The following is a 13,957-nucleotide window of genomic DNA, read 5'->3' as shown; positions in this document are numbered from 1 at the left end:
GAATGTGCTTTGAATCAAGTGAGTTTGGTATACTATTCAATATTGAATACAATATATCTTTAGATCTTTATATAAAAGACCACTCGTCTTTGAGCTATTGCCTCCCTTCCATGACAATTTTTAAAATTTCACTTCTCTGCACATCATCAGGGGCCAGACGCATATCAAAACCAGAAATCAGGTGTGAAGATTATTCTCTATTTACAAAACACATGCAATTGTACATGTGTTGAATCTGTTCATGAGTTAGTTAAACCAAATCAAAGGTGCAATCTATAAATTTTATATATGAAGATCTGTACCAATTTAACATGTGATTTGAGTTATCCCATGCTCACATCAGTTCTGAAAGTTGTATAACTTAAGTGAAGAGTAATTTATATTAATAACAGGAGACAAGGAGTGCTGGGGACAATTCTGAGTTCTATTCCCACCATCTCCTTTGAATACATTTAATTTTACATGGAAAATGTAACAAATGTGAATAATTAAGTATTGGATCAATGAGATATTCTCATAGTGCACAAAAATGCAGCTGGTAACTTTGCAAAATATGTAAAAGACAGTATCTTTTTACTAACAAAATATTCTTCTCCAAACCAAGATTTTTTCAACTCAAAATCAATGTAATTGTAAAGCCAGTGACATGATATGCATCATTGCTTCTGAAGTGGCCTTTTAAGTCCAAATTTTATGAGGTCTTCATTTGTGAAAGCAGGTATAGTGAGTGGTAAGCAAAACTAATTTTTTTTTTTTTTTTTTTTTGAAAAATTGCTTCTTGGATTGTATATATATTTTCAAGAAAAATTTTCATGACATTCAATTTTTTCTGATTTTCCAACAAAATTGGAAACTAATTTGGGTTTTTGGTTTGAACAGAATGGTATCAACATGAATATTTTTCAGTTTGGGGTTTTTTCTCCTACCCTTTCTTTCTTTCTGAATCCTCAAAAGAGAGAAAACCCCCACCCCCCCCCAAAAAAGAAAACAAAAAAATATGCTTGTTTTGATTCCATTTGATTTGAAACTAAACAATTTTTTGTCTGAAATAGATTCGCCAACAAAAAATAAAATCAAAAATCTGTGAAACATTTTGATCAAAATGAAAAATGTTCATTTCATTCCAAGTTTTTCACAATAAATAATTTCCAGTCTTTAAGCAGACCCTAATGATTAGTTTTTACAGATTTGGAAAAGAGCTAATGAGAGCTCTGGGAAGGAAACAAATGACAATAGAGAAAAGATACATGTTTTAAGTCTTTTCTGTGTGTTTGAAAATTGGTGTAATTGTCAAAGAAGTCAGCTGTCCGTCCCTCACAATTTTGAGCAAACCAAGACTGAATAAAATGAAAATCTAGTACTTACCTGAATTACATATTTCTTGTAAAGTTAAATTTGTTCTTTGAACTCCCACATTACTACATTTTAAAATTTTGCCTTGAACATTACATTTAGAATTGATTCCACATTCCCCAGAAACACTACCATGGAAATCAGCAAACTGCCCTCTACAATATATTCTGACCTGAATAGCTACTCTGGTAATAGAGACATAACAGCAATCAGGAAACCCTAGCAAACCAGGAAAATGGCATTACCCATCTAAAAGAAACTGAGTATCATGACTGCTGCTTCATCTATTCATCTAGTGCTGCCTAGTCAGTTTTTAAAACAAACTGAAAAGATTTTTGAGTGTTTTATATTAATGGCATTTTCATTTAGGAAAAATGTCTTTAGTAGGTACAATAAATACAAAATCTTATTAAATATACAAAAAGTGCTGAATATCTTTTTGTTATACTTTATCGTGTTTCCCATAGTTACAGTGGCTTCTATTTCATTTTAACTGCTTTTCATAGAATTGTAGGACTAGAAGGGACCTCGAGCGGTCTTCTGGTCCCTGTCCCCTGCACTCAATGCAGGACTAAGTATTATCTAGACCATCCCTGAGAGGTGTTGGTCTAACCTGCTTTTATGTCATTTGTTAACGTTAATCAATTTCCTTTTAATTTTCCCCTCTTTATTGCCAAATAAAAGGGCCTATCTTTTATAAAACTCAAAGAGGAAGACTCCAGTGCATCTTCCTGCGTACTTGTGCAGTCAATGTTTTCTAATTTAATCCTCCACAAAATCTTTATGCTCTAGATATATTTTTAGAAAAGGAAAGAACTAGAGTTTTCACCAAAGGAAATAAAAGGAACATACATTGTAAATACTTTTCATTTTGATTTTCTCTTTGAATGACACTACAAAGTTCATTACTGAATGAGATGCAAAAAGTTATTAATACTTTAGAGACTTGGAAAAGATACTACTGTGTTTAGCAGGATGATCACAATATTTCACATACAACTTTTTAAAATTTCCCTATGTTCCTCTCCACAAACATATCTTAAGTGTGTACAAAAACATAGTCAAACTTCTGATCAATAGGGGTTCTGTCAATGTATAAAATGCATTTCCCCCTAGTAAACAGAACATCGCTATATGAAGTTCTACAATAGGGCAATTAACCCCCCAAACACTTATCAAAATAAATAAACTGAACTACTAAACAAAAAAAACCAGACAATCCCGAGTTCACATTTTGCCCTACATCTTTTAACATAAAAGAGGAAATATTAAAAAACACAGAAAGCAAACACATCCTTTAGTAAATCTCTCTCACCACTGGGTGCCACTCTTGCTCTGTATAAAACAAGATGCCTAACATTAAGTCAATCTCTTTTTGCAGCTTTAAACAATTAGAGTTCTTTTAAAATAGCAGAGAAAGTAAAGACAGTAAAGTGCCAACAAAATGTTTCATATTCAGTTTTCTAACCAATGCCTTACTATCTTCAGTGAAGACTTTCCAAAGCCTTCTTACTGTTGCTACTACTAGTGGAGTTGCCGTAGGGATAGCAATGGTGAGAATTTTTAAGGGGGAAAATTGAATGTAGTGCAGAAAAATCCTTATGGTATTAACTTGTTTTTTCAGTTAAATTATGTTATGATGTAATTAATCAGACAATGTCTAAGTCCTACTATTCAAAGAAATACACATCTATCTTATGTATTTAGATGGTATTATAAGCATCTCACAATCTTTTAAAATGTATTTATCCTCACAACACCGCTCAGATACAGGGAAGTACTAGTATCCCCTTTTTACAAAGGGGGATTGGAGTCTCATAGGCTAAGTGCCTTGTCCAAGGTCACACAGGAAGTCTGTGGCAGAGAAGGGAACTAAACCTAGGTCTCCTGAGTCCCAGGCTAACACCACTGCACTGCTACTGGACCAACCTTCCTTCCATTATTATTTAATTCCTTTAAAATATTCATTTTAACTGTACTGATGGTCTCAAAAACTTGTCACTTGTGTTATTGTTTGTTACAGTGTAACAAGCAAACATCTCAATGGGTGCCTGTTACTTTCCACATACATTCTACTAGCACGGGTCTACTTCTCATATGCCAGTTTATTAGAATAAAAATATTTACTGCACTTCTCTATGAATGAAGCTGTTATCAAACACATGAAAGACACCGTGAATACTAGCATTTAGCATCTGTCAAGGAGTTTTATTCCTAGTAAGTATTATTAGAATGAAGAATAATTTGAGAAACTGAAGAAGAAGATTCTTTTCAAAGACACTTCTCAGACATAAGTCAGTTAGACTACAGACTGAGGAATCTGTACAATAGGAACAGTTCTCCCTGTTTCTGTGTCCCAAGCACATATGCACCATATGCATATATTCATGCAGTAACCTTATTGTGATAAATGAAGGGGGCAGGGGGAAGCTCCCTTTTATGAACACCCAGCCAGCCAGTTAGCTATAAAGTCCCTCTTGGTGGCTGTTCTCTGCTTGCTTTACCTGTAAAGGGTTAAAAAGTCTCCCTGGCTAGGTAAAAGAAAGACAGTGGGCACCTGACCAAAAGAACCAATGGGAGGGCTCGAACTTTTTAAAATTGGGAAAAAACTTTCCCTTTGTCTGGTTGTTATTGTTCTCCAGAGAGTGGAGACACAGAGCAGCAGTGCTGTAAGCAGCTTTAAAACAAAGTATGAAAAAGCATCAATTCATACCTCAACCCTACTTATCTGAAACCCCAAATATGTAAGTAATCAGGGAATGTCTAGAAAGACACGATTAAGGTTATTTCTTTTATTTCTTATTGGCTTGTGGACTCCTCTGTGCTAACCCCAGATGCTTTTGTTTTGGCTTGTAACCTTTAAGCTGAACCTCAAGAGAGCTATCTTGATGCTTAATTTTTGTAATTGTTTCTTTTAAGATCTAGCAAAAAGCCTAAGTTCCAAATGTATTTCCTCTCTTTTTGCGTTTAATAAAATTTACCTTTTTTAAGAACAGGATTGGATGTTTGGGGGGGGGGTCATCTTCCTCTGCAGCATAGGGAGCAGGTCACAGGCAGGTTGCACTAGTGTAAATGGTAAATTTTCTGTAACTTGAAGTCTTTAAACCATGATTTGAGGACTTCAGTAACTCAGCCAGAGGTTAGGGATCTATTATAGGAGTGGGTGGATGAGGTTCTGTGGCCTACAAAGTTCAGTAGGTCAGACTAGATGATCACAATGGTCCCTTCTGTCCTTAAAGTCTATGAGTCTATATGTTGTTTAATTAGCTGGTGGCAACAGCTGATTTCCTTTGTTTTTCTTTCTCAGCTCTTCCCCGGAGGGTGGGTGAAAGGGCTTGAGGGTACCCCACAGGAAGGAATTCCCAAGTGCGCCTTTCTGGTTTCAAAGGGGTTTTTTGCATTTGGGTGGTGGCAGCATCTACCCATTCAAGGTCAGAGAGAAACTGTAACCTTGGGAGTTTAATACAAGCCTGGAGTGGTCAGTATTAATTTTTAGAATCCTTGCGGGCCCCCACCTTCTGCACTCAGAGTGCCAGAGTGGGGAATCAGCCTTGAAACTTATGAATTCAAAAGAGATGGGTTATATGTGGTTGGGAGCAAATTCTTCTGACCCGATCAACACAAGAGAACTCCAAAGGAATTTGAAATACAATTTTGATATAAAACTCTAACAGTGTAAGTCAGCTGAATTGATAATGCTCATTTAAACTTTTCTATAGTCTACTGTAGATTTAGATACAACTTTTATAGAAACACATCTACGTAAACACACACATCCCTAATTACACAAACTACTTTTATTTTTTTATATATATAAACCTAAAGAACAAGGAATGGGACAATAAGCTGGGGAAGAAGCTTCTCACTCTGCTTTAGCAAATGAAAGACAGGAAACATGGACAGTTAGAGGGGTGGAGACCTTAACAAGGCAATTGATGGAACGTTCAGATTTGAAGTTGAGATACAAACACCCCCCAAAAGTTTACTGCTTGCAATAGATTGGTAGCTCAAGCAGCATAGCTTGCTATTCCTACAGTGAGGATCTGCAGAGATTTGCATGAGGGAGAATTTATGCAACACTGCCCAAATTAAGAAGCAATTATTATCCTTTACTATCTTTAGACTAACGTTTCCTAGCCGTTTCCTGGGAAACGTCCCAGTTCAGTGTGAATCTACTGAATATACATCTTTTAAAAAGTTGGCACTGAATGCAAAAAGGGATTCATTTTATAAAATTACATTAATACCTGTACTCGGGCTGTCGACTTATGGAATAGTCTTCCCTTGGCCATCTGTATCCTGGGTCCTCCTACAACATATGAAGAAGAGATGGTTATATGAAGTTTAACATAAGAACGGCCCTACTGAGTCAGACCAAAGGTCCATCTAGCCCAGTATCCTGTCTTCCGACAGTGGCCAGTGCCAGGTGCCCCAGAGGGAATGAACAGAACAGGTAATCATCAAGTGATCCTGTCGCTCATTCCCAGCTTCTGGCAAACTGAGGCTAGGGACACCATTCCTGCCCATCCTGGCTAATAGCCATTGATGGACCCATCCTCCATAAATTTATCCAGTTCTTTTTTGAACCCCGTTATAGTCTTGGCCTTCACAACATCCTCTGGCAAGGAGTTTCACAGGTTGACTGTGCATCGGGTGAAGAAATACTTGCTTTTATTTGTTTTAAACCTGCTACCTATTAATTTCATTTGGTGACCCTAGTTCTTGTGTTATGAGAAGTAGTAAACAACACTTCCTTATCTACTTTCTCTACATCAGTCATGATTTTATAGACCTCAATCATATCTCCCTTTAGCCGTCTCTTTTCCAAACTGAAAAGTACCAGTCTTATTAATCTCTCCTCATACAGAAGCCGTTCCATATCCCTAATCATTTTTGTTGCCCTTTTCTGAATCTTTTCCAATTCCAATATATCTTTTTTGAGATGGGGTGACCACATCTGCACACAGTATTCAAGATGTGGGAGTACCATGGATTTATATAGAAGCAACATGATATTTTCTGTCCTTTTATCTATCTCTTTCTTAATTATTCCCAGCATTCTGTTAGCTTTTTTGACAGCCGCTGCACATTGAGTGGATGTGTCCAGAGAACTATCCACAATGACTCCAAGATCTCTTTCTTGAGTGGTAACAGCTATTTAGACCCCATCATTTTATATGTATAGTTGGGATTATGCTTTCAAATGTGCATTACTTTGCATTTATCAACATTAAATTTCACCTGCCATTTTGTTGCCCAGCCACCCAGTTTTGAGAGATCCTTTTGCAGCTCTTCGCAGTCTGCCTGGGTCTTAAGTATCTTTAGTAATTTTGTATCATCTGCAAATTTTGCCACCTCACTGTTTATCCCTTTTTCCAGATCATTTATCATGTTGAATAGGACTGGTCCCAGAACAGACTCCTGGGGGACACCACTATTTACCTTTCTCCATTCTGAAAACTGGCCATTTATACCTACCCTTTGTTTCCGATCTTTTAACCAATTACCAATCCATGAGAGCACCTTCCCTCTTATCCCGTGGCAGCTTACTTTGCATAAGAGCCTTTGGTGATGGACCTTGTCAAAGGCTTTCTGAAAATCTAAGTACACTATATCCACTGGATCCCCTTGGTCCACATGCTTGTTGACCCCCTCAAAGAATTCTAGTAGATTGGTGAGGCATGATTTCCCTTTACTAAAACCATGTTGACTCTTCCTCAACAAATTATGTTCATCTATATGTCTAACAATATTGTTCTTTATTATAGTTTCATCCAGTTTGCCTGGTAGTGAAGTCAGGCTTACAGGCCTGGAATTGCCGGGATCACCTCTGGAGCCCTTTTTTTAAATTTGGCGTCTCATTAGCTATCCTCCAGTCATCTGGTACGGAAGCTGATTTAAATAATAGGTTACAGACTACAATTAGTAGTTCTGAAATTTCACATTTGAGTTCCTTCAGAACTCTTGGGTGAATATCATCTAGTCCTGGTGACTTATTGCTGTTTATTTTATCAATTTGTTCCAAAACCTCCTCTAATGATACCTCAACAATATAGATGTATGATACAATTAGGAATAAATAAAACTTGGTTACTATCTACCATGTTACAAAAGCATTTAATAGATTTATAGGACGGAATTTTAAAAAAATCTTTCAGAGACATTTTCTCCCACTATTTGTCCATTTTTCCCCACCCTGCTCACTTTCTTCAAGACCACCCATACACACTCATTCTTCTCCTCTCTTCACACCAAAAAATTGTAATATTATATACTGTGAAAAGTAACAATATTAAATCCAAATCAGGACTGAGTCTCAACAATAAGTAATCTTTATTGTGCCATTTTAGCAATAATGGGAAAACTGCTAGCTTGAAATTTTGTATATTTCAAATTTTTGAATAAGACAGGGAGGTACCTGTTTTTCAGAAATTATCACTGATTTTGTATCCACAAGAGCAGGCATACATGATTGTGACTCATATCACGGAATTCAACTATGTATTACTGCCCTTGCAAATCAGGAGGCTAGATGGACAAGTGCCAGAAAATGAACTGCATTTATTTGAGCCCATTAACTTGCACATACAAGCATCTGGGATGTGTGGAAGAACTCTCCAAACCACTTATAAGCTCTCCACCTCAAACCCATGTAGGAGAATGGGCGAGGAAAAGGAAAGACAGACAAGGCTTCTGGCCACTTATGTTCTACCCAAACAGACAGGGATACGGCACTGCTGTGCACTCCCGGAGTAGCTGCTGAAGTGCAGGCACATGAGAATGTAGTGTCATTATCCTCCAATCATGACAGACTCAGAAGCGAAAATGACTGCACTCACATTACTGTCAAAAGCAAAAAAATAATTAATTAATTTAAAAATTGTTTTTTCCTTTAACCTTTCAGTTTAATTATTTACAATAATATTGAAAAATGTTCAGGGAGAAATTATTTTTGAGATGACAATGTCGCTAATTGTGCACACAGATTCAAGCATGAATGAAAAGACAAGCAATACGTTCATGGGAGAAAAATCAAGTTACGTACCCCTCTATGTGGTGGGCCACTTCTTCGTTCATGGGCAAAACTGCGGCCCTCCTCATAGTCTCTGTAGTCAACATGGCTATAATCATCATATCTACTGTAACTTCCTTCTGCAGGTCTATCTAGTAGTGGTGGTTTCTTGGGTGCAACATTAACTACTCTATGGTAGTCATCCTAAAAATACAAAAGAAATATAATTTTCACAACAGACTTCCAGTAGTAAAACACAAAAGTTAAAAAAGAGGGGGAGGGGTGGGAGTACATGAATGTGGTTATTCCAAAAACTACTGAATGGCAACATTCTTAAAAAGGCTACATACTTAAGTGTGGAGAAAACATGAAAGAAAAGCAGCAAGTAAGTCTGATGATGGATAACACATTACATTTATATGGTGTCTAATCTGATGTAGCATCCCAGCCATCTTGTGTTTATAGGGAAATGTCACAAAAGTAATCTGTGAGTAGTCTTTAAAACCCTAAAAATCAGGTCTCAATTTTTTTTAAAAATTACTCCAGTTTATATTTCTTATATGCTTTGACACCAATTTCAGAAATGACGGCAATAAAGAAAATTATCTTCTGCAATGCCTCACAAATAAGGGCATGTCGATAAATGTAATTTATTATTTGAATGCCAATAGTGTACTCAAAATACAGAACATAGAGGAGGTAGTGCTTGCTCAAAAGAGATCAATCTGAATAGAGAAGTAATACAATTCTGACACAATGCAGTAGATCACCAGAGGATGCATTCAAGTGAGTGTTTTAATGCTTGCATTTTTGTTTTATTTTTTCTAAATAAGTTGTAACACTGACAATGGATTTAAAGTGAACAGTGTCTTATCTCTGTTTTGTTGGAATGTATAATTCTTCCATTACAATTCCTTCAGAATAAAACTTAATATACCAGTTATCAATTCAAGAGATGTCCACCCCTCAAGTGTGGTTTAGACTGGCTGGATCACTTTGTTCCCCTTAGGTTAAACAAGTTTTTTTTTTTTGTTTGTGTCATGATGCATGGATCTTGAATCCAGGCCCGCAAGGTCTATGAGAGCAGCCACGCTCCAATCTTCCACCCAGCAGCCTGCTGGCAATAGCTTGCCTGAAACCCATGAAGCCCAGTCCCAGTGTGAGGCTCCGCCCTTGTGTGCCGATTGGCAGAGTCCCAGAGTGGTTGACTGGCCCTACTTAAGCCAGAAGTAGGAACAGGAAGCTGCCCAAACAACTGGGCTCCACCCTGCTCTGGACAGTGTGTCTTGTACTTCCCGGCCCTGCTACCTATAGGTACTGACTCGGTGGGAAAAAATAGGGGGTGTTCAGCACCCACAGGGCCGGATTAATCTTTTATGGGCCCCGCCCCCCACTCAGCCTCTTCCCCCCGAGGCCCCGCCCACCGCTCGGCCTCTTCCAGAGGCCCCGCCTGCCGCTCCTTCCCGTCCCCACTTGACCTCTTGGACTTTTTCAAGTTGTAGTCACAATCTAATGCTTTGAAACTTTCAGCAGGAAGAGGTATATTAGGGTCACAGACTGTTAATATATTATAAATAAACTTGCTGACGGCCCAGCAAGTTTCCTAAAGATCAACTACAGACACCTAATGAAAAAAATAAAATCTCACTCCATAGACTAGATACAATGTAGAGGCCACACGTATACAAAATATCACAGGGCTTGATGAACCACTGAAGGCAAACTATCTCTACCATTCCTAACATATACATTAGGCTTATGATTTGGTGGCCCTGAAAGAACATATGGTCTGAAGCTATGTTAGAAGTATTCACTCTCCCACTCCACCCAAAAGATTAAATCACAAAACTGTACCAATGACATATAGAAAACACTATTTTAAAGTGTTCCAACAGTAAGAATATTGTAAAGGTGTGAACAATATTGTGCAGAGTACGGGCAACCCTACAAAATCCTACCGTCTGGCATTTTATCATTTGCCAACATCTGAAATCTCATTCTACAATAGACTTTATTTTGATATGTTACGTTCAGTTTCAGGACCAAGCTTCAGGCTCCTGTTCTCTGGAATAGTAGAGACAAGACACACACAGATATGCCAGTCATTAAAAATTGACATGAATATTATTCCTGGGCTGGAATATTTTATCTCCTTATCGTCTGCCATGAAGACTGATAATTATGAATGTACTAATGATATTTTACATGACCATCCAAAAACAAAATTAAAAAATACTCCTTGCCCTGAGCAAGTAGAATTTTGCAAGTCTGGATGTGACACTCAGTGGTGATGAAGGAAATTGCCTTTCAGTAGCTACCTCAAAGCAACAGAGCAGAACCAGAAGAAGCCACACATCCTAGCTTCATAGTATAATAAATTGAGATTGACAAACCAAAGTTTTGCCATTAATTTTTTTGGGAGGTATATCAGTAGACTCTACTGGTCATGCCATTCTATTTTGATGTTATTTGGAATATAAACCTACAGTTGGGGTACTTGGTTCAGTCTCTCTTGTATGATAATATTATTATACCACTTCAATGCTCAGAGATTTTTCCTTTATAGCTAACCTTAAGCATAAACCTCCATAATGTGTATGCTATACTTGTTTCCTAGAGAGTTTGAAGGACTAATAGAATTTAAGAATTTATTGCTGTAATGGTTAAGTTAGCAAATTGTTAGACAAACCAAATGTTACTTTGTTTAAAAAAAATCTAATATCTGTAAAAGTCCATCTGCCTTTTCTTTTGTTCTATTGCTGATAAGACTACTTGAGGAGCAACTGAGTATCTGACTAGATACCCTGTTCAAACTTATCTGGTTTCCAGTTTGTTGAAAATGGAGAAATTTTGCTGACTCCTGTAAAGAAAGTTAAAACATCACACAACAGCCAAAACACCAATACACTGATCAACAGAAAGAGAGAACCATATACACCTTGTGACACTAGTTACCAATACCAGTAAGTTACAAAAGGTGCAGGCTGAGAATATGTGATGGGAGGGTGAAATAAGATAAAAGGTAGCCCAGGTCAACTGAACAACCACTAAATCTCCAAGATTCACTAAGAAGGGGGGGAGGACATAAAGTAGACAGCAGAGACTGATACCTGAGGTTTTATGTTGCCAAATACATACTGTGTACCCTGTAATCAGAATAATTTAGAAAATGTTCTTTAAATTCTATTTAACTGCAAGAGCTCAAAACCTAAATTTAAGAGTGATTTTGATTTCTCTCTTCTCCAGATATTCAGATATAGAAGAAAATAGTTTACCTACTTTGTTCTTTTTTGTAGAGTTTTGTAAATGTTTGTGTTTACTTTTAGAGACCTAAAATAGGTAGCTGAAATTCTAATTTTAGAGCTGAGTACAAAATGAGTTTTGCAAACAGACTACATGTCATTAACTATACTGTTTCCTTTGTAATTAATGTCCCAATAAGTATCTAATAGGCAGCTGCTGCTAATTTGTATTTTCAATACTTAATGTTTAAACTTTTGCTTAAATCTTTGCATCCAGCAACAGCATTGTTTCTTACTGCTCTACATAAGCCCTTGAGTTCACAATCTCAGCCTCTCAGTCCAGTTTTAAAATTTGATAGAGAAAGCAAAAAAACTCCAATCAACCAACCAACCAAACAAAAAAACAATTATTTCCAGCAAATTGTTTAGCCTCAATAAAACCTGGAAGAATCTGAATGGTCCATGTTTAACTGCATACAAAATATACTGAACACTTATGTACAGCAGATTATCTACTTGAAGTACTTCCCAGGGAATATCACCCTGATTCTATACAAAGAGCCATGTTGGCAGACTCTATCATCCATGTGGAGTCCAGTTAACTTCATGGGACTCACAAATTCACAAGGTCTGCCCAAGCAGATCCATTTGCAGGATCAGTACCTTAAATGTTAGTCCACAATATGATCTCTGAAAATGGAATTAAATGATAAGAAAAAAATTTAATGAAAAGATTCAGGCTTTAATAAGTACTATTTTTAAAAAAGTACAAGCCCCATATTTAAACAATATAGCATATACTTACGTCAGAATGAATTCTTGGTGGGAGTCGTTCTCTTGGAAGTCTTTCATACTCATATCGTCCTTCAGACCACATTTCATCTCTTCTATATGCCACTAAAGATAAAAATTCAAGCAGACAAAAATATACGTGTTATGCACAGGTAAGAAGCAAGAAGTATCAAAATAAGAAGTCTCCTATTTGTCCTAATATAACATATTATGCACAGAAAGAAAAAGCACTACATTCTTTTTGAAAGGGCTTAATGAACACTGGACACTGTCCAGCTAAAAAAATGAAAAGGAGTATTGTCTATTGTTTCATAAAAAAGTATTAGACTGGAAATCTGATGATATCATTGCTCTAAGCCTCCAAAATACGAGACTGTAAACTATTTTGAAAACTTGGTAAATATGAATATTTTCATAAAAGTTTGATATACCAGCCTGTTAAAAACCCAATTATTTACTATTCTGACAACCATTTACTTTCTCCATACCTGAACTGTGAATGTTGCAATTTGGAACGAAAATAGTCTTTACTGAGACTAAGGCCTTTGCTAGGCTGAAAAAAATCTTGGTTTGACTTTTATAAAGTTGTGCATTGTGCAGTTCAAAAAAGACCCATTGCATGTGTAGCAATAATTAGGAATGAGTACATGTTGATTCAATTAAATTATAGGGCTTATTCATGTGATGCACAGGATAGCAGCACTAGGGTGGCCAACTTTCTAATGTCTGAAAACCGGACCTTCTGCCCCGCCTCTTGCCCCGAGGCTCTGCCCACAGCTCCACCTCTTCATGAGGCCTCGCCCACTGCTCCACCTCTTCACACAAGGCCCCATCCCCTGCTTGCTCCTCTTCCCCCCACTCCTCCTGTCGCTCACTGCTCTCCCCGTCAACTCCAGTGTGAGCAGCCCCAAGGGACTTGCAAACCCCAGCTGCAGCAAGCCGCCTGGAAGTGAAGGTCAGAAGAGCGCTGTGGCTGCACAGGAGCAGCCAGGCAGCCCCATGCCTCCCTCTGCGCTGCCTGCCCAGCAGCCCCCTTCCCCGCCTGCTTGAGCCCTCCCCACCCCAAAGCTGCCTGAGACCGTAGCCAGGGGAAGCGGCATCTGGCAGGGCAGCTTGCATACCTTCCTTCCTGGGGAATGTTCCATGCCCACTGAGAGCCCTTACACCACTCGCCATAGGTCCCCGCTCTCTGTCTTCCACCGCAGCCCTGGAAACTGCACTCCTCAGAGGGGCCGCCTGCAGCCCGAGCTAGTGCATGTGTGCTGATGCAGGAGCTGCACTTCAGGCCCTGGCAACAGGCGGTCACTCCAGCGGTAACCAGACTTTTAGTATCCAGTCAGTACATCTGACCGGACACTGCCAGTTTCCCTGTTCAACCATACTTTCGAAGACGGGACACCTAGGAACCCTAAGCAGCACCAGTCCACTATACACAGCTTACAATCTCCACTTGTACAAAAGCCTTCCCCACCAACCCTGCACACAAATGTTACTGCAACATTAATATTGCACAGTTAAAATCACAGCCAGGAAATGCAAAAAAAAAAAAAAAAAAAAA

The 13,957-nt window shown here is 38.0% G+C and overlaps 1 protein-coding gene across 2 annotated transcripts in view; it reads right to left on the bottom strand.

Moving 5' to 3' along the window:
- The window catches only part of PPHLN1 (periphilin 1), a 116,026-nt gene that overhangs the window by 91,771 nt on the left and 10,298 nt on the right, over nt 1-13,957 (bottom strand). For both annotated transcript variants that reach the window (XM_026648754.2, XM_026648755.2), the window contains exons 3-5: nt 12,413-12,504; nt 8,399-8,569; nt 5,601-5,662 (exon numbers count right to left, since the gene is read on the bottom strand). In XM_026648754.2, the coding sequence (XP_026504539.1) occupies nt 5,601-5,662; nt 8,399-8,569; nt 12,413-12,504 (325 nt within the window). The remainder of the gene's footprint in view (nt 1-5,600; nt 5,663-8,398; nt 8,570-12,412; nt 12,505-13,957) is intronic.

The sequence above is a fragment of the Terrapene carolina genome, unplaced genomic scaffold, assembly GCF_002925995.2.
Source record: "Terrapene carolina triunguis isolate 2854851 unplaced genomic scaffold, T_m_triunguis-2.0 Scaffold68, whole genome shotgun sequence".
NCBI classification, from domain to species: Eukaryota; Metazoa; Chordata; order Testudines; family Emydidae; genus Terrapene; species Terrapene triunguis.
This window is presented reverse-complemented; position numbering and strand designations above follow the sequence as displayed.